Source organism: Ptychodera flava, chromosome 6 (genome assembly GCF_041260155.1).
Source record: "Ptychodera flava strain L36383 chromosome 6, AS_Pfla_20210202, whole genome shotgun sequence".
NCBI lineage: Eukaryota > Metazoa > Hemichordata > Enteropneusta > Ptychoderidae > Ptychodera > Ptychodera flava.
In genome coordinates, this window is record NC_091933.1 from 19,979,721 (window position 1) to 20,005,424 (window position 25,704).

Sequence of the window (25,704 nt, forward strand, 5' to 3'; positions counted from 1 at the left end):
CCCCCAACTGGAGGCGCAGTGTTGAATATCTGTTCCCTAGTAAATCTTGTTTGAACCAATTATATTGTAAAGAATAGTTTATCAATACAGGCTCAATTCACAACCGTCCGTATTTCAGGAAATACGCCTGGAGAAACAACTATGTGTACACATTTCAGTTTAGAACTTGAAGGGGCAGCATGGGCGAATATTCACTGCTCACACTCACACATATATATATAATTAATTATGGTACATTTTGTTTATATTTAGCTTCATAAAATCATTCCAGTGCATATAAATTGCACATACAATGTTACAGGATATACTCATTCCTGACAGGATCTGTTGAATCACTGATATTGCGAACGTAGTGTGAACTTTGCTTGAACTTTGACCTACAGTATCTGTAGGAGCATCAGATACTTCATAAGATGATTTCTATCTTGCATTTAAAGTACATACTTATGTCATATCAAGCTAATAAAGCTGTGTAATGGAAAATGATATTATTGTATCATTTTGTGTGGTGTTTTGGTGACAAGGTATGTTTAGAATAATTATGAATACAGTGATATTGATCTATTCTATGAAGACAAACCAGTTTTACAGGCCCTCCAGAACAGGAAAAGATACTGCATAGCATTTCAGATTTGTCCATATCAGTGAATTTCCCTGTACTTGTGGCAAAAAAAGTTAATCTATGTTGCAAGATGTGGAAAAGTAGGTCATACATTCATTTTTATTGCATTCATACATGAAATTTCAAAATACTGAATACTTTATTGCAAACACAGGTAGAAAAAAAAATTCAACATCCACATCAAGAAGGGGGATAAATATCTCCAGCCATTGGCCTTCAGTGTTGTTGAGAATGTCCAATTGTAAACGAAAACACAAAATAAAGATAAAATAGGCTATTTTTGCAAAAAACACACCATCTTTCTTAATTTGTGATTCTGTCAAAACAACTTAGTGTGCAAGTGCCCCGCTCATTCCTGCTGTTGATCTTGAACTACTGTAAAATCTTTACATTCAGACAGTGACTCTTGTTCTGTCATGTGATATTCATCTTGTAATGTTAAAGTATTTTTGATGTGGAGTCTGTCATGGAAGAAATGCCGACAGCTATGTACATTTCAACTACAGTATGTGTTTTGTCCTTGCAGTGTTTTTTTTATTTGTCAATTACTGCACAAACACCTCTCCTGACCTACAAGAATATTACAAAGCAAAGTTAATTGCCAAACTCTTTACAATTTCATCAAATGACTGGCTGTTTTGCTTGTCATTTCGCCATATGGCTGGCCTTAAACTTCTTTGTTAATTGGGGATGAACTTTCATATTGTATGTGACACTAAATAGCCATGACATTCAGTTCTGAATACAATCAAACACTACTTTTTGGAACTACATGTATACTGGTACGTTAACCTTATCTCACGTAAACAATCTCATGACCTATGAAAGCATGATATTGTGGCCATGCCATAAAACATGACCTGTTCTCAGACTGAACATACACTACCATATTTTTTTCAGAGGTACTGTAAGATGTACAGCAGTAGATAGCAACCACATCTACAACAAGGCATCATGCTTACTAAAGTTTTTTATTTTCTTTAAGAAAACATTCAGTTCAACAGCAAAAATTTTATACATCATATGTAAGCACTTACAGCATGTGATCAAAAGAAATTGCAAATTTCATCCCACTTTGTTAAAACGGACTTCTGTTTAATAATTCCGTGACATACAAAAATAAAGAATAATTACAAGCATGTAAATGTAAAATTTGATCACTTGTTGGCATGCACCGACACAACCCTTTCATCACCATTAGAATCCAGGACATCCATGCTTTGAAATGTGTGGTAATTTTCTCTAATCAGCTTTGATATTACAGTATATCTGGAACACCATGTAGAGTTGAGAAACCTACATTGACCGATACACATACAGTTCTGCTGGCAATCATGGTCAAAAAGACGACACTGAAATTGCTTCTTGAGTAGATACATCACTTGGTTGAGTGCATTGTCATGGGGAAGTGTTATACATGAATCACATTCAAGCTTTTGGGCTTTGGAGTTTGCTTCCTTGTAATTCAAAAGTGCAGATAAATTGCACTAACTTTCCTCAACTTTATAGTTTGGACATTGAGATATATGACCATCTGGGAAGCTATACACCTGCCTTTTTTCAGTACATTACAAATTTAAAGAGTTACATGTATATTTTGTGTATTGATCACATATGCTTGGTTGGAATGCTGTGTGACTAGCAGTCAGATCATATGCATATATATAATATATGAATGGGAGTTAACACTTATTAAGTGATTTTGTGACAAGCAATCTGAAAACAATATGTTCTAAATGTGTTTTCATCACCTATTGACCAATAGAAGACCGGTTGGCCACGATGCCATTGGCAACAGCATCAAGATGCCATGAAAGCGCACTTTCATTCTTCAATATTTCTAATCCTTAAGTCAGAATGTTACGAGGTGGAAGTCTGTTATCCACCTACAGACTTCAAATGTTACATTTTGTTGCATGTTGGAAGTGGACTTTGTAATGGGACTTAACAGTGGTGAAAGGGTTCACTGTCCTAAATTTGTTGTGATAAATCTACAATGCATCTACCTACCAGCACATCTAACTCTATCTATTGGATCAATCTATCTACACTTTACAGAATAATGAAATATCCACGCACGCTGTGCTCAACACCAAAAATTTGACACAAATTCGAAATAAGTTGTTTGCATTGATTCATTACCTTTTTTGTGTTCAAATTGTTAATTTCATTGAAATACTTTTCAATAGCGCCAATCAAACAGTGCCTTGCATGAAAAAACATCAATTAACACAAGGTATTATGAGGCACACATAACCTAATTATCTTGTCACTGTAATCAATTATGTTATATAAGTGTTTATATTCCCTGTATCTGTAATACTAGCATTAAATACTACAATTTTGGCTGAGAAATATATCATCTGTATTCCCCAAAAAACACATAAGCCCTGAAGTTTCAACCAGAATTACCATACCCTGCAAGAGTTGGCTTGACTGCAGCACTTAAAAAACTTGGCTTCAAAAGATATAGATCAAACAATGCTAACAATACTGACTTGTCGGTTGAATATTGAGAAACACCTTTTACCTGCTTTGCAAAGCATCACGTGGTATCACCTGCCTGTCTGTGAAAAATATGACAGGTGATTATCATTTGGAATCAGGCAGTGTCGTTAGGGGTCGCCTGTACCACTGACAGATCACTGTACGTAAAATTAATTGATTGTCTGGCAAATTATGAATTAACTTTCTGACTGAATGCTGAATAACACAGTAAAACATCCGCTCTGTGAAGCAATCAATTAGATTTAGCAAACATAATTTCTTTTCAGAAATATAACATTCGAACTACGCCTAATGCTTAATACAGCTGCAAGGTCAATGTTATGATAAAGTTACAAAACCATGTTCTGTCAAATTTAAAACATTGTTCTTTCAGTGAGGTACACATATCAATCTGTGTATATATGCAGTAATACAAAACAATTACGGCTGAAATTGGAAGTCATAGTCACACAAAGAAAACGTCTGCACCATAATGATTTGAAGACAAGAGTCGGCTCGTTAACATCAATGTCATCATGTGTAGTTGCATGATGAAATCAAGAAATAAATCTGTGAGTCTTCCAGCCTCCGTCACAGTGAAAGACACTTCATTTGAACTGTGCTTCTAGCTGATCCAGTCGCCTTTTGATTTCTTTGCTGTGAGAAGAAATGTTAAGGAAATTGACTCTATTGAGAATTCTTCTGAACAGCAGCGTATGCATCTACCTTCATTTTGAGTTTTATGGATTGCACACATGTATGCAATCATTTCCTTTGTTGACTGGTCATAGCTTTGCTCTGAAACGGACTAAACTTTACTTTCCATAAATGAAAGATGGCATACATGTACCTTATTGGACAATTGGACATGTATTCCCTGTGATCAAGTTTATTGGCTTATATACAGTCAAACCTGTCATAGTGGTCACCCTTACAGAGCGGTCACCTCTCTATAGTGGTCACTTTGTGGCAGTCCCGTGGCATTTTACATGTTAAAGGCCCTCTACAGAACAGCCACCTCTCTTATGTGGTCAGTGGTCACATGGAATTGCTCCATTTTGGTACAAAACCTGTATATAATGGTCAATATATCTGACTCTCAATGACCTCTATCAAAAAATGCTCAGACTGGCAAGCACGAAATAAGTCTACTTTTACTGATTTTACATCTGCATTACAAGCTTTCAGAAACTAAATAGCTGTTTTATGTTTTTTAACAGATTTATGTTATGGAATTTTATAATTGCCTTTATCTTTCCCTAAATTAACCATTTAGCGCACTATCTGCACAGAAAGTAATGCCACACCCACCCTCTATAGAAAGGCCACCTCCATATAGTGGTCACTTTTTCTTGGTCCCTTGGGTGACCACTATACACAGGTTTGACTGTACATGTAAGTGGTGCCCTCCATAACCAATTCTCAAACTACAATGTAAGTATGTCAGATATACGGTATACGGTAACGAGGCTGCTGAATCAAGGGTTTAATGTTTTAATTCTGTTTCTAAGTGATTTCAGCAGGTGTAATAGACATGAGTGGTTTGACATGGCAGTCTGATTGACAGTGAATCAGTATATCAAATATGTACTGTGTATACTAGTCTGGCAGAGACCCTGCGATTCGCGTTCTTCCCTGTTGGAACACGCGCGCGCCCTTCAGAGACGCGACGCGAATCCCAGGGTCTGGACGTTCTTGCAAGCGACCGGTCGGATTTCTGCCTGATCCGGGTACTTTATAGAACTCCACACATCCGTTAATCAAAACAAAAATGACAGGTAGCATAGCCAAATAAATTAAAATGAAAAATAAAAACATACCGCCTATATAAATGTACCAGCTACTAGTATATATTCTCTCCGCCAGTTAGATAGGTGTTTCTTTTGACATCACTACCCTATGAATATTCATACACTTGCAAGAACCGACAGTCGCTGTGTCTGGCAGCGCGTGCTCACAGCTGCTATGCACAGCCTTCGCATGCAGGCCCATCGCGGCGCGCACAAACTAGGCACAGCGACTGTGGAGAGTCTATGTGTATACCTGACATTAAGCATCTCTTAGAAATTTACTCAGCCAAGTGCTTACAGTAGCCGTACAATTTGAGCAAAACCTGACAAACACTGAACTTACAAATGACTCCTCTGTACATTTTTGTGTACAAAATATATTTCCAGTATTTACATATCACTTTATATCATACTACCTGGAATATCAGTCTGTCTAGTGCTCTACAGCAGTGTTACTTCTTCACGCTATCTTCAAATGTCAAAAGTTCTATTTTGACAGCCAATTGTTACTAAGCTAGCATATCATGGTTTGGATAACACAATCACACATGTTCAGATCAAATGAAAGGATACATTTGTGTTGAAAGATGATATACAGGCTGCATGTTCTTGTTAAGTTCCTCACATTTGGCAATCAGTGAGTACATTGACTGTAAACAAGAAAAAAAAGACATTTGTCACTTGCAAGTACAGCTGCTATACACCTAAAACTAAAATTCCCAACTATTGTTGGTATAACAATCATGGTATTTCACTATGAGACTGACCTTTGAATGGCAAAATTGATGAAAGCATCAGATGGCAGAATTGATGAAAGCATTCACTCGGTCTTTACAATCACAAAAACAACTACAATATCCTACAAAATGACAATGGGGTCTACACAATTTTGCTAAGGATCCATTTCTAAATCACTGCTCAGCAGTTTCCTATCCGACTTGACTATACTTGATGCACTTCAGTTACATTCTTTGAAGACAATTCTGAATGATATGTGAAGAAATAAAATGTACATTTCAAGTGATCCTTTTTACTGCCACAAGATCATTAGACTCTTCTCACTGCTTTCAGAAATCAACGGCTGGTGAAGGAGTTAATGATTTAATAAGAAGTACATGTACATGTATACAAACCTTGACACAACTGTCCACTGTTTCTCCCATCCTGTCGACTGAATCTCTATGAGTCTGCATGTACCCTACACTAATGGCTGACATCTGAAAGGCAATACAGTCACATGTTACAGTACTTAAATCAAGGAAACTTGCATTATCTTGAGCAGTAGGACAATAAACTTATGAGGGATAAATTCATTGTTAACCCTCAAGGGCATTGATGGTACCAGCCATTTGCTATGAACAGTCTTAACAGTTTTCGGTAAATGATGTTACAATTAGACAGTATCCACATTGGTTTTTGTGTGTTGTTTTTTTCCGAGGAGTGTAACACGAGGCCGTGTGTACATAAATGAAGTCAGATGAAAAGGTAATTCTTGAAATTCATGAAATCCCACTTTTGGGGCAAATGAACAGGTTTATAATGAACTAGAAATTCTCTTGAAGAAAACTGAAAATGTGAGAAAACAGAAAAAAAACGTGTGTCACATGTTATCATACATATCATTTACTGAATAAGGAATAAAACAAGGTTGAGAGTTAATTCTGTTGCATTGAATCCATCTAATGCTGTGTAACACATTACCATTCCTTTATGTGTAGTATATTAATGACACTTGTTTAAGAATTTGTTCTGGAGATACATGGCTCATTATTTATGGAGAAAATTCATCGTGCACTACATATCAAACACATTTGCCCACAATCTCTTTAAAATTCAATATATAGCCAGCTGTGATGGACAAATTAATTCTCATACTGAATAATATTTTTTGCAAATACTGCCTATCTTTCTTAGGAGGGCAACATTTTTATGTTTTATTTCTGAAACAACTGATAAGATTACAGATTGTATGAATTAGACATGTAAGAAGGCTCGCATGATATCCAGACATTCTCTTCTGTTTTACATAGCAGTAAAACTACACACATAGCAAAAATGCTATCGGTATTTGAGCCACCAGACAAAATGGGCAAGATGAGCATGTTACAAAATAACCAGGGATCTAATAACAGCATATAAATAGATATCTCATGAAATACCATCGGCATGATTGTATTAGAAGTGTCCCTTTATATTGGATGAAGTTCATGTTACATTTTTTATTATTAAATGTCCTTGGAATATTAATTTGAATTTCTGCCACATTAATTGTACTGTCCTACCCTAGACGAAATTTGTTGAAAAGTAAATTTATGGAAATGTTGGCATCAGAGTCTGCCGATAAATTTTGAGGAGAATCAGGTCAATCAATCACCATGCTATCATCAGGTCAGGGTACTGCTTTTCACGACATTCCAAGAGGTAAGCGAATCTGCCTCATGGCAACCCTGGTTAGCTAATGTATATCATGTAAGAGCAAAACTAACATCAAATCAAGGCTCTCTGTCACAGAATTCTTGCTCAACACAGCATGATGTTATGTAGATGTAATGCAGTCATTTGTAAAAAGCTGAACACATCAAAAGGAGGACTTCAACTTTTGACTGATTAATTTCTGGATATCCAAAATTTCATCGTAGAATTTGTGCTGAAGTTGCTTCTGGCATTTCACAACTCATCAGTAACACCATATAAATCTTTAGACGAAGTAATTATACAGAAAGAAACATCATGGCAAGAAAGAGAACTGCTTTATCTATAACTGGTATAATAATTATGCCAAGGAAGCATTTACTTAAAAATTATGTAAAACAACTGTCATGTTTTCATGAGATGAGGTTCAGAACTTACAGAAAATGCAAATTTGCACTTGTCTCAAGTAAATGGACGATATATTTTCAAGTTCCTTTTTTTTGGCATTACAACTCAAACTCATCAAATGACCTTTGTTATGTTAGTACTATCTTTTTCACATTCTGTGACAGGTACTCTTACTTAGACACTGTAAATATTCTTCCACACCGTGTGGACAAACATCCTGTAAATGTACACTTCTCACTTTCAGACAACATGAGATTTTGTATCCTGATGATATGATCCAAAAGAACACACTCACTGTAAGTGTAAGGAAAATGGGCTGGAAACACATGCTTGCCCTACTCTGCTTATCTCTCATGACAGACACGAATTAAAACACAAAACAGCACATAAAACAGAAAACTCACATTGTGTAACGTTCCTTTTAGATTGCCCAGCATTAAGTCTAAATTGTCTGCCACTCTGGTAGCTTGTTTTTCTAAATCTGAAATGATGGTTGGGTCTATTTTAGGAATTGCACTTTCATCTGGTGTAAATTTTGGCTGCACCGTTGGTTTTGAAGGCTCTTGGGCTGTAAGAAAAAAAGAGAAAAACATTACAAATACATCTGCGATTTAACTTTTCCAATAATGAAGATTTTCACAGAGCTATATTCTCTAATCTTAGACTCTATAATAACTGACAAAGTTAACAGAATACCTCTTCCTTGATGAATTTTTGAGGGAATTTGTAGTCGAAGTCAGAAATGCAAGTCAGATTTAATAAACATAGGCCAAGTCCCTGAAGCTACTATAGACATGGATACAAAATTAAGTATTTCCTGACTGTATGAAATTATCTCACTAAGGTCATCCTAGGGACATGTAAACCAAATATTAAAGCTGTCTGACCAGCGGTTTTGAAAAAACAAGCGACTCAACAGTTGACAGAGCTCTGCTGTGTTAACCTTTTGTGACACATGTATTGATGAAGAAGGTGGATATCTTTGATAGCTCATTTCAGGATGGCCTGACCAAAAATGGAAAAAAATTCCGTAAAAATACAGATTTGCATATTTCATCAGACTATATTAGTCTATAATAGCAAATAAACCAGAGTTAATTACATTCTAATTAAAGTAAACAAGACTTGCTTAAATCAAGATTAAGTCATAAAAAAACAGCATATCTGTCAGGTTATAAAGAATCTTGAGCTGGTTACCTTTATCAGTATTTTCATCCTATTAACCAAGCACATTTTAACTTTCAAATTAACATTGTAAGTAAGTTCTGTTGAATAAGTTGAGACTGTACATACTCAGAGAAAGCACACTGAAGAGACAAATGTTTGAAACTTAAGAAGTTCAAAGTCATCAAAAGCATTATAGGGAATCATGTTACACTTTCATTGCACTGTTTACACAGATTGCATAATTGCTATAAATAGCACATGAGGAATCTTACAGCCAAGCTTTACCATAAAAACCCTATCACTTTGACCACTCTTTTAATTGACCACTCTATTTTTTTCCTCAAAAAGTAATCTTATTTTATCCTTACCAAGTCAACCATAAATGGAAATTAGAACTTTCTCTATCTCTATTTATTTGACCACCCTATCATGACAAACTATTATGAGCAATTTCTTTCAGATAACATAAATGGTGGTTCAGAATATCAAAGTTGGGATTCAGGAAAGTTGCCTTTACATGTTTTAATCCTCCAAGATGGTAAGCATTTCACTATGAACTGTCAAAAAAAGTTGAACTTCTGATAATTCCACACTAAAATTATTTTGGTTTTGATGATTTCCTAATTAATTCAATTATTTAAAATCTTATTAATTATTTTTTTCTGGGTGAATTGATAGGGTTTATACAGTACAAGAATTACATACAATGTAAGTCAAATTTTGACCAAAATGACAAAAAAATTCCTTAAAAATACACATTTGCATATTTCATCACAATTTGAACAAATCTAAGTTGGGTTATCCCTAGGGACCTGTATACCAAATAACAAAGCTGTCTGACCAGCGGTTATGAAGAAGAAGATTTTTTACCAAAAACACCTTTTTTGGCATTAATTTGCCTATTTTCAACAATATCAAAAAATTAAAAAAAATAGTTTCTCAAAATCATATTTTTCATCTACACAACAAATATCAAATCAGTAAGTACTGTGGTTCTCAAGATATTTGAGTGGACGGACGCCTCACAAACGGACATACATACATACATACATACAGACTGACGACGGACACCGGACGGATACCCATCCCAATAGCTTCTATAGACTATAGTCTATAGTAGCTAAAAACAATTCTGCACATAAATTTATTCTGTGGTCCTTCAGTCCACTAGGGATCTTTTATATCATTATTTATAATCATTTCAGTCTAATATCTAGTGCTTAAAAAGAATTGATTTGTATAAATGCAGAGAAATTACAGTCACACTTTCTGTGCAGTATTTCTGTGATGATCTCTGAGGAACCACAGTGGTCTGTGGTTTAATACACATTTTGGGTATCATCTAGTACAACTTTTGGTCACTGTTTACTGCAGTTGTTTTTAAATGTCGTAGCAATTTCCCCTGCCCTTCTCTTAAAAGTACATAAAATTGTGGCATTTAACAAACGCTCTCATAACCCATTGCAAAAAGTTTAAAAATGTGATGACAACTAAATATTTGAATCAATCAAAAGCATTTATACATTAATAATCGGACAAAAACAAGTTATGAATTCTGACTTTTCAGTATTTGAAAAAAACACTATGAATATACAAGAAACACATTTAAATTACTAAATCAGCCAATAGAATTATCGGTGTAAAAAAACGAATGCATTTCTATTATTCTACGGTATGAAGGCTATGAAATGTATGTTTTTTGATATGATGATAACTCAATACAACTGTACATGTCATCTGTCAATATTTCATTTTGAACAGTTGACCTGGACGGAGTCTGTAACATATGAGTGTCTAAGCTGATAACATTAATTAAACATTATCAAAGTAAGGTCTTTAACATTTTTGCACTACATTCTACTGCCTGTTGCTTGTAAACGTTTAAACAATGGACATGAAACATTTGAGTCACAGCACAAAACCATATGTGTCTAACATTTTGATCACTTTTTGAGTACACAATGGAAAAGAGTGATGGCATAGATTTTTGTAAAAAATGCTGTAAAAAGCAGCTTAAACTGTTGCACAAGAGAGAAATAGGGAAATGGCTATGCAGGTAAGCACCTATGGGGAACAAGAATTAATTTAGAAGTCAGTAGAAGACTGCAGGGATACAGTAGTCAGTATTAGTAGCAAGGTATTTTCACTGGAAAGCTGATTACAGTGTGCTGATGGGTATTCTTGAAGACCGTTCACCTTCTTGACAGTGCTGGCTGGATGAGATGCAACAAGCACATACACAAAGAATACAAATACCATTAACCCTTTACCTGCCAGACAGTCCATATTTCACCATCAGGTCAAGATGGTTAAAATTAATTAAACACAACATATTCCATATGGTGTATTTTAACATAATACTGAACATTTGAAGGCTGTTGAAAACATAAATACTGTAAACTTGATTTTTTTGGACTAAAGATGCTATAACATACCAAGCCAAGCGGGTGAAAATACGTCATGTTTTGGCTCAATACCGCTTTTTACTGACTTGGCTGATGGGGAAATAATAGTCTTAATACTGTCTGGCAGGAAAACCATTAACCCTTTACCTGCCAGACAGTATCACTTCCCTATCTGCCAAGTCAGTAAAAAGCGGTATTGAGCCAAAACCATGTGTATTTTCACCCACTTGGCTTTGTATGTGACACAGCAGCTTTTAAACTGTAATAATCATCTTTTACAGTATCTCTGTCTTCAAAGACCTTCAAATCTTAAAAGTCTTTGTTACAATGCAACATATTGGACATGCTTTGCTTCACTATTTTTAACCAACATGACCTGATGGTGAAATATGAACTTGGCAGGAAAAGGGTTAAGACAGGTGCTGACATTCAGCAGATGCCTATGTTGCACACTGTGGCATGGACAACAATGAATTTAGTTATGTGTGAAGATGTTGTCAGCGTATGATATATGTCAGAGGAAGAGTTGATGCCAGCATTACACATGACTCTGAGATTTAGTCAAACGAGATTGTTATTAAGAGACGTCGTCAAGTTAAAACCAGAGATGAGATAATGTGCATAGATACATAGTGAGTATGCTTTTATACTTTTCCCTTTTCATACTCAAAACTCAAAAACCTTTATCATTTCAAATTAAAAGTGAATTTAGAGATAACAACACTTCGTTGTATTAACAAGTATCCAATATGAACAGGTATCCAACATTACATTACTACTTAGTCATACTCGTCTTCAAGTGTACCCATTTGCACCTTTACGTTTGAGAGTCACACTTTATGAGAATGGTATTGCTTGAGGCATTGTGAAAATGTAGAGCTTTTCGGGATGTTCAAAGCTGGGGATGAGTGAGAAGTAGCCAGCCACCAAAACCACTATCCACCCAACTACTAAACTGTATCACATCATGCGAGGCTTACCACTGTACTTCTGAGGGCTAAAACTCTGTCGAATTTTCTCTTCTAAGTTATCTGCTATAAAGGAGACCATGTCGCCCTCCCGTATAACAGTGCCATGCAATGGTAGTGACCCTGCAGCAGACCCGTAGGGGCCTTCTCTATCTCTCCACTCACCACCATTGCTCGCTTCCTCAGTAGCCGACACATTTCTAGACTCGTCATTAGGTATGGTTGCGGACTGACTATCAATAAACGGCTTTTTTTCGTCGCTCGTAACATTGGTACTGTCAACATCAATTGTTTTTCTCGTCTCGGACGAGTCCTCTTGGTGGGACATATTTTGTCCATTATCCTCCTCTTTACATGGATTTGACACGTTAATAGTGACACTTGCGTTAGCTTTTGAAGATGAATCTTTCACACTGACGTTTTGTTTGGCAGTGTCACTGTTTGTAAACACTACCGCATCTGTAGGTGGAGCACATATCGACAGCCCATTTGTTTTCTCCTCTGCGCTTTCACTGCTTCGGTGTTCGGCCTCCTCAAGTTCTTCCATTAACGTTCTCGAATTACGCTCATATGATATTCCGCCATTGTCATCAATATGGTTCCCGTTTTTGACGGGGCCAGATCCGAATCCGTTGTTTGCGGTGGAATATTCGTGAATGTAGTTGGGGCTGTCAACATCGTCATCATCAACATCATTACAGAAGGATCGCCCGTTCATCACATTCGCATTCACAGGTAACGCATCCGCCCCGTTCTGTCCGTTCGGCGGTTTTCCTTCGTTCGCTGCGGTGGCCTCCATGCCAGATAAATATCGTTGATAACCATACAATACTTACATATATGCGCTCTGTCAATTTTAAAATGAGAGGGTAAAAATGAATAAAAAAAGCGGAGAAATTCTAAATCAGTCGACTGAACAACAGTATCGTCGCCATTTTTGGCTAAGTGAACCTGCGCAGTGTGAACCTTCTCACCGCGTAAGAAAAATTTACTTACTGATGAGAGTAATATTTTTCGCTGTACATCAAAATATTATGGCAGTTTATATTTATTACCTGAATATATAATGAAAGTTATTTGATATCATTTAGACACCGGGATTGATAATTCTAATTTCCAAAGACCATCAACGAACGTATTATATTCTTGTTGGCGCAGTTATATCTCTCAAAGGTGTTGCGAGGCACATGGTCGTCTGACCTCTGACCTGTGTCAGAACATGAGTTGGTTTTCGCAAGCGTGGACGAAGCAGCCGGTTAGTGTTGTCTGACAATAGTGTATACGTACTACTACCCCAGCTTTACCTGCTAGGCACCTTGAATCAACATGGCACGGACTCAACGAACAAAAAGAAAGAAGAAACAGAAGCAAGGTCAAAATGAAGGAGCTGGTCCGAGGCAAGTAATCTCCCAATTCCATCCCCATCTCCACTCACCACATTTCCGTCCACTCCACTCGAGTCGAGGCGCCGCTACTGCTATGTACCGAGTACACTTTCACTCTCACTCAGGAGCGCAAGAGTACTACCATCAGTAACATTGACGTCTTCATATCCCGATCTCAAAATCAATTGCCAAAACCATCAGGCCATCAGATGACAATATAAGGATACCATAAAACGAGTACCCATATGCACTTCAGTTCTGAATGGCAGGAGAAAAACCAATGATCATCTATGATCTTAGTAGTTCCCATCATGGAGGTAGTAGGACCTCCATGTTCCCATCAATTGTCAAATAGCCTGCTCGGGGCCACACACCTCCAACAGGGTGAACGTTTATAGCTGTGGGTCCATAACTGTGGTGTTTTCAGGCGGAATTCCTTCCTTTTACGGACTGAGTTTGACTTTTACGATTTTTATGGAGGGTTCAAAGTCTTAAAACCTACAGCTATGGACCCACTGCTAGGTTAACATTTGTATCTTATAAACTCCAAAGTTCACAGAAAATCCAAGAAAAAATAAAAAATGATATGAATTAGTCGATTAACGTTTATAATGTATATCATATAAATATAATTTACTATAGGTAAGCGGACGAGAAGGAGGCGGTTTACGGAATTTAACGGTACAGTTTGCCATAAAACTCCTCGGCCCTGCGGGCCTCGGAGTTTTATGGCAAACTGTACCGTTAAATTCCGTAAACCGCCGACTACGAGTTCGCTGACCGTGTTATACCACGAATTTGCCGAGTTTTAGAGCCTTGTTTGCACGCCGAAAGTTTTTATTTGTAATTTTAGTGCAGTGCAAGTTGAAACTTTGGCAGGAAAACATTGACGCGTTTTGACACCTTGTTGAACGAAAGTATAAAAAAATAACCCATGATTGGATAAAACAAAGTTGACATGTGTTGCTATTGTAGTGCGATGACGTGGTTGAGCACCTGGTTTGATTTGAATTGTATGAATTGTGTTTGATTGATTGGTTGGTTGAATGAATTGTAAAGGTGTTTGCAGATCGACGTAAGAGTCACACTTTGCTCATTTGGGTCGAAACTTTGAGCAGCATACACGCAATTGCCGAGTCGCTCTACGTATATCGTTATGGCGGATGAAGTACAAATGAAAGCTGTATCCGGTGCACTTCGACTACCAAAGCCAACGATGGAATAGAAAAGTCCCCCTGTCATGCCAGTGCTAACGGCCACAATTGGAAGACCTAGCTACACAGCCACGTCAGAGAAAGGCGCAACAGACACTGCAAGTACAAAAAATACGTGTAGATCCACAATGACTGTGGTACTGCGTGTGTGTTTGCCTGTCGCTAGATTTAACTTTACCAACGGCGACTGAAACCTCTTCATTCAGTGTTGATAACTGACTTTGAAGTCTTAAATTTTAGCTTCGAATGATCGTGATAACAATAACCTTAACACAGAAGTGATATTTGCAATCAATACCGTTATTTCACGGTGACCTGTAATTGATTTTGAGATGTACAGTCGTGCAAAATTAATTCAATCCGGTGATTCTTTAAAGTGTCTTTACTCTGTACTTAATGGTGAAATAAATTTCTTCTGGTATAATGTCTCGCAATTGTTTTTTTTTACTCGTCGCCATGTGACTTTTTTTGTTTAAAAAGTGTCCATTTTACAAGTTCTTTTGTTTAAAAGTGTCCGATTTACTAGTAAACCGGACAGTTTTTAACAAAAGAACTGTCCGATTTACTGTAAATCGGACACTTTTAAACAAAAGAACTTGTAAATCGGACACTTTTAAACAAAAGAAAGCCAGGTGGTATATGATAAAATATTCGGTTATGGAAATTAGAGAGCATGGTTAGAACAATGGGCATGAGGCGGAGAGTGGTATAACATTATTTAGTCGCCATTTATTAAAATCTCTCACAAAGCTCCGAAAGTCATCACACTGTTTTTCACTGTCTGATAATGAGTTATACTTGAAGCCAGTGCAAAATTACCTCACTGTGAAATAACACGAGGAATATACAGTTTGATCACATTCACAGTCCCTCGAGGGACAGTGGTTTGATGAAAAATTCTTCGGCAGTCTTCTTTTTTTGATGAGATACAGAAAACGTGAAAGGGTATGGTTTTTAGCACAATGGGCAATTATGACCTGCATAAATCGATGGGGTACCCCTTGATAAATATGTCCCTTTCTCCTTTTCCTCTCTGTAGTGGGGATGCTGGAAATGATGATGGTGCCAGTGATCCCAAGAGACCCAAAACAGATGACAGCAGTGCCAAAACAAAGACTCCTACAGAGGTGGTGGTTGTAGATATGGGAGTTATGAAACAAACTAGTCAACCAACCAACAAACAAGACAGTCAGGAAGATGTGCAAGAGACAGAGATGAGAAAGGAAAAGAAGAGACTGAGACAGCAGGGTTGCAATGAAAGGAAAATGAGGCAGAAAGAGGAGGTGTTAAAGAAAAGCCTGACGGCTGAAAAGAAGATGGAAAAGGCCGGGAAGTTACAACAGAAATCTGAAGATATGTCCCATAATTCAGAGGCAGACTCCAGAGACTCAAAAAATGATCAAAATACCTCTTTCAGGAGAGATCAAACTTTTGACAGCAGAAGTTCACCAAATGTTCGTGACAGCAAAAGTCCGTCATTTGGGAGAGGTCAGAGTTCACAGAGACAAGATTCGGATCATGTACATGGTCATCTTGACCAAGGTCAAAGGTCATCATGGCAACAGTCCACCAGAATATCAGCAGATTTGAGTGGCTTAAGGTAAAATTTAGTTGATGATTAAATGATCTATGTTGGAAAAGCATGTCAAATATAAGCACCATGTCCACAGTTTTAAAATAAATACAACTTTTAGCTCACATTTTGTGTATGTATATATACCAAAGAGAGCTTATATGGTAAGTTGATAGTGTCTGTTTATATCAAGGTATGTATATATGTATGTCCATCCACATAAAAAACTGAAAAACCAGAGCACCTACTATCTTAGTATTTAGTGTACAGGTGTACTGAGGGGGGAGGAGGGTATGTGCATTTGCTCAATGAACATGTCAGTGCAAAAAATATGTAAATGAGGTAAAAAAAGGGAAAATCCTACAAATTGCTAAAACTCTAGTCACAGGTCAAATTTGGGTGAAACTTGGTATCCAGGTTCTTTGACTTTAGTTAGATTCATTCAAATTGTGGTGAAATTTTTATAGTAGGCCAAACCCGGAATTCGAATCGACCACGGTACAAACAAAGCCATGTGCGCAAACGCGCATAGACGTACGTGTATTTCCATACGCGTTAGTACACATTGTATCGGCATCACGTGATTATTTGGGCGTACTGAGTCTGTAGAACGCATCGCGTCCTTTTTATTCCGGAGTAGAACCATTGTTTGTTGGGGACAATTTTCCCCATTTTTGGTCAAAAAATCTTCTCTGAAACTGTTCATCCTATTGCTGTGAAACTTGGTATGCATGATTCTAGGGTTGGCCTCTGTCTGATTTGTACAAATTGTGGTGAAATTTTCATATTTGTATTTCATATTTGTATATTTTTGTATTTTTAGGGTAATTTTTCCTATTTTTTGGCAAAAAATAATTTTCGGCCAAAGTTCTTGTTTTATTGCTTTGAAACTTTATACGCCTGATCCTAGGATTGATCTTTGTCAGATTTGAAAAAAAAATTGTGGTGAAATTTTCATATTTGTATTTTTTGGGCAATTTTCCCCATTTTTGATCAAAAAGTCATTTTCTTTGAAATCACTTGTCCGATTGCTTTGAAACTTGGTATGCATATTACCAGGGGTATGTTCAAATTGTGACAAAAACATACATTGTATTTTTTTGACAATTTTTGCTGTCTGGTCAAAAAAATGCCGAATATCTCACTCTTGAATTCTCTGGTCAAATTGCAAAACCTTGAGAACCCCCTGCCCATTACACTTTTGTATTTTGTATGGAGATGCATGCTAAACTGTAAATGGGAATTTGTTTAAATGAAGTTATCATTGGCAAAAAGCATGTTCATTAAAAATAATGAGCAGCAAAAGTGTAAACTTTATGAAAATGTCAGTAACTGTGGTTCAGAATTTTACATGTTGGTGATGGTTTTACAGAAACCCACCCAAAGACCTGCAAGCCAATAATAAATTATTTTCTTAAATATTACTGCTTGATGAATCATCAGATATTGATTACATTAACATCATGAAGTACAGTATCTGAGAAGACATCTTTACCTTGGTATGGTAGATTGTATCAGTATGTTGATATACCAGCTTGCATGTTGTTTTATATTATGTGTGTCAATTGCAGCAGTTGCTAACCCTTTCATAAAATGCCTTGGTATCTGATGGACTATGCATCAAAATGTGTTCAAATACACTTGACATTATGATTACTACTACAAGCTAAGGCCCATAGACGCTATCTAATGTTGTATGTATACTCACTAAGGCCCGCCACATCAAACCAAATGTGAGCAAAGTGTCATTGACGCTATGTTTACTTTTATTCTGTCATATACCAAGTGTTATTACTAGATTGTTGTTTTACCCCAGGTTTCAATATGTAAGTTACTTCTTGTAAAGAATCCAGTTGAATTTTCGTTACCTTTATTTATCATTTGCTAAATTTTCTTGCTTGTATTTTGTTAAAGGTATACAGTCACCTGTAATCTAAATGTACCCATATATGGTCAAATGGGCATTCCTTGGTATTCAAAATGCCCATGTGAGGGCGCTGTTTTAACAAACGGCCACCCGCTTAAAATCTATGATTGGTTAGACTTTCTCTTTCCATGGTAACTGTGGCAAAATTGGAACAGGTGACAGTATACCTTTAAGGTTTTGTATTTTATTTACAGCTTCTTTGAAACTGGCCAACCCAACCAGTGCCTTGCAGTGCTGCAGTATCCTACTGAATTCCACTTCTTCGGGAAGGTTTCCGTGCAAGTCATCCAGGGCTGCGTGGAAATCTTGGGATATAAGATCTACTCTGGAAAGACTTTTCCAGTGTTCTCTCCTTCCAGTTCCTCATCCCTGTCCATGAAAGCGGCCAAGTCAATTTCAGAGTTGTCTTCTAGGAGTTTGAGAGAAACTTTAAATCCCATCTTCACTTGCGAAGGCTCCAAGGAGAATGAGAACATTGATACAGTGATGAGCAAGTACAGAGAACACACCTCCATTGTGTTATTGCAAAAGATTGACAGCCCACAAATCCAGTACATCTCTAGCTTTGACTTCTACTCTGATGTGTTCAGTAGGGGCACCACACCAATCAAGGTAAGATTGAATAGGATTGATAAAAAATTCATTATGTTTTTAAGTATTTCAAAAATTGCCTCACCAAGGTTTCTAAATTCAGATTTCGTGAGATACTGCTGATGCAGAATAGCATTAGCATGTATACAATTGGTGAATTTCTTGCTTATTGAATTGTGTAGAATACAAAATGATCTTACCATACTCCAAAATTTACAACCCCAAACTGTATGACAATTGACTTAAATCTGTGCTCATGCTGAGATCAGGACTTGGTGATAGATAGTAAACTTGTAATTTTGTCGTAATTGTCAGCGGTTTATAGACAGAGTGCCTTTTTTTTTATCGAAAAATGTGTTTTCCCTGAAAGTAGTATGTGAAATTTATCAGACGTTTACAAAGCACCTCCATTTGATTCTTTCTAGAACGACACTGATACTGACCTTCACCTAGCATCCTCCATAGGCTTGCATGTTGTCCCCGAAGTTGGCTACAGAACCATAGAGGTAGTGCAGGACATGGTCGAAATTACAGAGAGCCTAGTGGAGTATGCGTCTGTGGAACAACAGCCGCCAGTGATACTTGTGTGCGGAGGAAAGGCTGTCGGCAAATCAACGTTTTGCAGATACCTCATCAATTCATTCTTGAGCAAGTAAGTTGTAGAATAGATTTGGTTGTCCAGAACGCAAAAGAGGCACTGTACCATGGCAGATTTAGATTTCTTGCCTCTTTTTCATTATTCTCACAAAATTTGAATGGACATACGAATAAAGCCTATTTGACTGATGTAAACAGGTATCTACATTTGAAAAAAAATTGTCTCAGAAAATGAAGTCATTCTTGAAAGATGCAGAGATAGCTATAAAATGTGGTTTTGCAAAGAAATTTTCAAGAAGATTAGTGTGCTTGCACAGTTTGAGTTTTATATAACATATGTTGCAGTTACTGAAAATATAAATTTTCACTGTTTTGTTTCTGTATTCTGACATTTATTTTTTTATTATTAATAAATCTAAGCTGCAAGGTACAGGTTCAACAACATGAAACATCAAGTTCAAACAATTAGCGGTTGTACAAAGGGTGAACATATTTTTATTAGGCAAAATTTATGAATTCTCCAATGTTGTCAAGTCCCTTCCGCGGTAATTTCATCTATGAAAGAGATGTTTATTTTGTATATCATGAATTATATTTTCATGACAGACATAAAAGCATTGGATTTCTAGAAGGTGATATTGGGCAGACAGAATTCACTCCGGCCAGCGTCATCTCACTGACTAATGTTACAGAGCCGTTACTTGGTAAGAAAATTTTCAACTTAAACCTATCAGAAAGAAGTACCACTTCATAACTTGTTTCTTGGGCATTTCAATAGAAATTGTTATATTGCTGTGAAAGTTGTAAATGTTTTGACTAATGTGTGTATATATTAACCCTTTTCCTGCCAAGTCGGTGAAAATCCGCTTGAAATTCGGTGTAGCTAGAATCTGAGCAGCCACGGCCGTTATCCTGCCAAGGCGGTGGAAATCGGGCTACTTTTTGGTACCCCCTTTCCTGCCTAGTCGACGGAACTACGTGTAGCAAACCCTTGCTTGCGCTAGGGGTCGTTCGAGGACAGGTTTTGGGCGAGGAACGGCGTTTGCTCTCGAAATGGGTTCACAGAGAGTCCAACGACAGGGAAAGGTGCGGAAGCTACCCAGCCAGTCCCCCACCCCAATAGGGGACTGGTTTTTTTTGGGGGGGACGAGTAGCGTACTTGGCAGGTTAGCACGGTGATGTATTCTAGCGGAGTTTGGGCTAACTTGGCTCTGAGGCACTACATAGATTGCGGCCGAAATTGACCGTCTCGGCAACGCTAATCTGTAAGGCAACCGCCTAAGACCGCCTCAGCTGGCGGTGCAATTTTTTGCCAATGGTGCGAGACGAAAATCACGGACTTGGTCCTGATTGACGGGAAGTGCGGAGGATTTGACGGACTCGGCTTGATTAGTCCCTGACATGGAACTGATCCGAACGGACTTGAGCGACATTTGTGAAGGGTAACCACCGCTTTTAACCGACTTGTTACCTTCTCGAAAAGACTACCCACTCAGATGTCAGACGTTGTCGGCTGCACTTGGCTCTAGACGTTCAAGCCGTGCAACGAAACACACCGCCTCAGCCTTGCCATTCAGGAACATGGCCTCAAATTTGATACCATTGTTCACCGACTTGGCGGCTGCGGTTAGGTGCGTGAACCGTTGTTCACCGACTTGTTACGCCTATGTTGTCCCTGTGAAGTTCGGCTAACGGCCGAGTCTAACGGGAGTTGGCAGACCTGTGTTTGGTTATACCGTAGTATGACCGACTCAGGTAGAGGTACCTGTCGGTATATTCCGAGTTTTACGCACTCGGGCGTCAATGACGGGTCGTCATCACCGCTGATGACGTAGACGTGCTGGCCACGTTATTTGAAGGAGCCATGTTTGCCCAACGGACGAGGCTGAGACAGCTGTTGACAATTTTGGCATCCTTCATCTTTGACCGCCTTAGTTGGGTAAGCCGCTCGGCAGGCGACGGTTATGACCTAAACAAGCCGCTGAAGCACTGTTCGTTACCGTACAAGAACGAGACGGCCAGTCCATTACTGCTTAATGGGCGATCTGTCGGGTTGGCTTGTCACCGACTTGGATGACAATACGCCCTGCGCAGGCGTACTTAGATGGGACATGAGGTTAAAGATACGGGTTTCCCACCCGTACTAAACATGGGCTTGGGCCAACGTCCTTGGTGGCAGGTGCGCATGCCACGTACCCAGCTGACGGAATGTCAAGTTGAGATGCTAATGACATTGACTATGTTATGCTAAGTGCTCGAGGGATTTGCATCGCAAATGAGTATTATTAGCATATCAAATGGTGCGGACAGGCAATTTACATGACGGGTAGGAATGTCAGCGCCGGTTGGTGGACTGATTGCCGTAGGTCCATTATAATAACAGGTGGATGCATATATTAACACCCCTGCGTCCAATCATGTCCAGGGCTTTGTTTCCCTGTGGCTTTAAAAGGGAGGGACCTGCTAGTCTGTCGACACTGTTCCAGACATGAGCTTGACGGACCGCAAAAGTTTTCTGAAGGCGAGCAGACGACTGAAGCTCAAAGATGCAGAGTCTCCGGGCGGTAGTGGTAGCGATCGTTGTGATGTCCCTAGTAAACGTTCTAAGAAGTCGGGCAAGAAACGCTCCCGTAAGGCGAAGCCATCTCCGGCTGAAAACCCAGTGGTAAGCGTAAACGTAAGACCGATCGTTCTGCCGATGAGGATGATGACGGGTCACCGGTTGCCAGTGGTTCTCACCCGGCTGCTCCGGGAGAGACTACTTCACCTGCAGAGACTACATCTGCTCTTGTGGGAGATACAGTACCAGAATCACATAACTTGTAGCTTTTACCGCGCTGTTGGCCTACCTGCTGGTGCGGTAACTTCGCGGTAACACCACTTTTGTTAGCTGTTGATTTTCTTTGTCCTCGATTGCCGTAAATGCGGTAAGTGAACAATAGTTCCCGCAGCAGTTGCGACAAGTACAACAAAAGAACGTGCGGTATTGCGGCAATTGACGAGGTGTTAATGACCCCAAGTTGGTTGCCGCACAGACCTTTTGTGAAGGTTTGCTTTTGCCCCGCCCTCTGAGTTTACGATCACGATCACAAGTTTTCACCATAGCGATCTCGGCAAGTTGGGTACCTGAAAGCATTTCTTGCATTTTTTTCCTTTGTACTCTTTGTAAGTGTACGGTAATGTACAGTATACAGCAAAACTTGCATTCAGACTCGGCTGGTTTTTGATAGCATTTAGACGCGTCCAAGACGCATCCGAGACGCGTCCGAGACGCGTCGAAAACACGACCCTTGCAGCTCATCTCACAATGGAAAGATTGTCAAAAGTGCCCTTTGTAATGTACATACAATACTCCTATTACCTCGCGTTTTTGTCACGTTCTTGACGCTCCAATTCCTTTCGTCTACTATCATAAAATGTAGCAACTTTTTGCCCAGTCAATGTTTAATAGTGCAAACATTTGGAGAAAAGAACGATTGATTATATGTTGTTGCTCCAAAACTGCCCAGCTAAACTCATTGCATTATCGATATCGAGTTGACCATGCGTTGTTCACTGTGCATGTCCACGAGAAAATCATTATCGAATGGTCTGGCCCGATGCCACGAAGTAATTGCTAATACCGAAGTAGCATGTACAGTCGTGGTATTGTTGACAAAATGAACAGAAACACTGTTCATTCATGTATCTGCGAGCTTTCAGTTTGACAACAATATGTTTTATTACACTGTATGCATATGTATTATTGCCCGATTACTGTATTACTGTTTCACCCTTGCGTCCTTTTTACATAGGCATAGGATTAAAAAACACCACGAAACGACAGCTCGCATAGGAAATAAAATTTACTACGAATACCAGATCTTTTATTTTTCGTCTTTTCCTTTTTTCATGATGTTCTGAGGTTGCGTCATGCGTTAGATGAACGCTACACAATAAAACAGAGTGATTAGTTGATGAGTACGTTGTTACGAAAAACTCATGTCTACGCAGTTGTAAGTGTTTCTCGTTCGTGGCATAGATGTCAAGCAGATGATGGTCAAGGGGCCGAATCGATACTAAATACGGTCTCACGTTTATCCCGCACCGTTCGGAGAGGTTACTGTATCAGCTATTGTTAAAAACGTAACGATTTAATTCCCATTTGAGTACAATAACCGGACAGGTATAAATGGAATTCATGTTTGAATCCAATCGAAATTTACCTCTGCTCTGGCGGAAATCAACCATAGGCAGGCTTTACCCAGCTTTCCTGCAATTTCGATGAGCATGTCATGTCCGCAAACGACATTTTACGTCTTCTTTATCATTGATTGCAATACCAACGAAATGTTTAAAAGGGAACTTCCAAACATAGAGGGAATGGCTCGGCAATTTCAGAGTTGCGTTGTTAATTCTGAATGAAATCACAAATGCGAGTTCGAAGTCTGGCAACAAACTTTTATTAAATACATTATTATTCGATCACTGTATTATTGTTTTAACCACTTTCGTCCTTTTTACACAGGCATATAATGAAAAGACCAAGAAATAACAGCTATCATGGGAATAAAATCAATTACGAAAACCCAGATCTTGTATTTTTCGTCTTTCCTTTCTTTATAATCATTCCGAAGTTGCGTTATGCCTCAGATAAACACCACACAATAAAACGGAGTGATTAGTTGATGAGTTCGTTTTACGAAAAAAAAACCCATATCTACGCAGTTGTAAGTTGTTACTCGTTCGCGGCTTAATTGTCGAGCAATGATTGTCAAGGGGCCGAATCGATACTAAATACGGTCTCACAGTCACATTTATTCCGCACCATATGGAGAGAGGTAGCACGTAGCGGCTACGGTATTGTTAAAAACCCAACGATTTCATTCTCATTCGAGTAAAATAACGCGATAGTTGTAAATGCAATGCATGTCATATGGTTAGGTCCACGGTCCCTCCACGTGGAGGGACCGTGTTAGGTCGAAAACATTGGCGAGAAGTAAGATAAATAACCCGCGAAATTATCGAGAAAGTGTAGATCGCATCGTCATTGCAAAAGCATGGCCCCCATGACCTTTGGACTCTGCATGACCTTGATCACATAACGTTGTCATAAAAGTGGCAATATCGTCGATTAAAGCACGGTCCCTCAACTTGTGGAGGACCGTGATTAAAGTAATTTCGAAAATAACTGCAGTGATAAATATTTCTTCTAAAATGAATCCGCTAAAAATGACTCACCAAAAGAGGTTTAAATCTTCTTCCTTTTCCCTTGTTTGAGATCATGACAGAAGCATTTCATTGTAATGTGAACGGTAACGAAATTTACCTTTGGCGGAATCAACCATAGGTAGGTTTTACGCCACTTTGCTGTTCGATTTTAACCAAGGCAATTTCGATGGATATGTAATCTCGTGTTGGCTGTCAACAACGCTTTCAGTGGTGACGCAACATACTCTGAATTTTGTAGAGGAATGTATTCTGAAAAGGTTGCCTTGTCAGTTGCTTGACATGTATCATGTCATTGTCACTTTACAGTACGTGACAATGACATAGTGCTCTTACACTCGGACGGAGATAACTTATCCTTGTCACTGTCGGCAAACGTTACAGCGAAGACAATGTCGTAATTCTACTGGTAATGCAGTATTGTACATGCTGTTAAACAATTAGATTGATTGGGGAGGACACCGCGACATTGCACTTTTATATGATATCCTATATTTATGGCTGCTAGACTATACAATATCGAAGTTAGATTGGCTTAGCTAGATCTATAAAGGGCTTAAATCTCCGATATCTATCGGATATTTACTTGCGATTTGACAGAATCTAGTATCGTCTAGTATCGAAGCTAGAGTCCGTCTTTGGAAGTCGGGTTTGGCCAGAACTGTGAGGTGGTGAAATCTCACCGCAGTCCTGAAAACGTCGATATGTCAAACTTTGGTACTAGATTGTAAATATCCGATATTTAAAAATTGTGCAAAGTCGCGCCTTCATGTGATTGGGAGAACAAATGTTCATGTACTTTTATAAGTGCACATTCATGAGCTGCCTCGGACATTCATGACCATGCATATTCCATTCCCGACTTTGATAATTCCCGAAACGAATAACAAAAATCATGTACAACGTAACAATGCACACAACGACGCAATCGTACATACTTCAGGGGCGCA

General features: G+C 38.4%; 2 protein-coding genes across 3 annotated transcripts in view; one reads left to right on the forward strand and one right to left on the reverse strand.

Moving 5' to 3' along the window:
• Window positions 1-1,574: 1,574 nt before the first annotated feature.
• Window positions 1,575-13,222, reverse strand: LOC139135092 (BLOC-1-related complex subunit 6-like). 2 transcript variants are annotated; one of them, XM_070702322.1, is made up of 5 exons: window positions 12,272-13,222; window positions 8,124-8,287; window positions 6,033-6,116; window positions 5,473-5,549; window positions 1,575-3,766 (listed from the first exon to the last, which is right to left on the reverse strand). In XM_070702322.1, the coding sequence occupies exons 1-5, from the start codon at window positions 13,056-13,058 to the stop codon at window positions 3,718-3,720; spliced, it is 1,161 nt and encodes a 386-aa protein (XP_070558423.1). In that variant the 5' UTR covers window positions 13,059-13,222; the 3' UTR covers window positions 1,575-3,717. The 2 variants fall into 2 exon arrangements, with proteins under 2 accessions (XP_070558423.1, XP_070558424.1); XM_070702323.1 differs by having other exon boundaries at window positions 12,425-13,221.
• A 234-nt stretch (window positions 13,223-13,456) lies between these two features.
• Window positions 13,457-25,704, forward strand: part of LOC139135085 (polynucleotide 5'-hydroxyl-kinase NOL9-like) — a 50,691-nt gene continuing 38,443 nt past the window's right edge. The window contains exons 1-5 of the mRNA XM_070702315.1: window positions 13,457-13,656; window positions 15,898-16,458; window positions 18,553-18,970; window positions 19,375-19,601; window positions 20,153-20,250. Of these exons, the coding sequence (XP_070558416.1) occupies window positions 13,586-13,656; window positions 15,898-16,458; window positions 18,553-18,970; window positions 19,375-19,601; window positions 20,153-20,250 (1,375 nt within the window). The 5' untranslated portion in view covers window positions 13,457-13,585. The remainder of the gene's footprint in view (window positions 13,657-15,897; window positions 16,459-18,552; window positions 18,971-19,374; window positions 19,602-20,152; window positions 20,251-25,704) is intronic.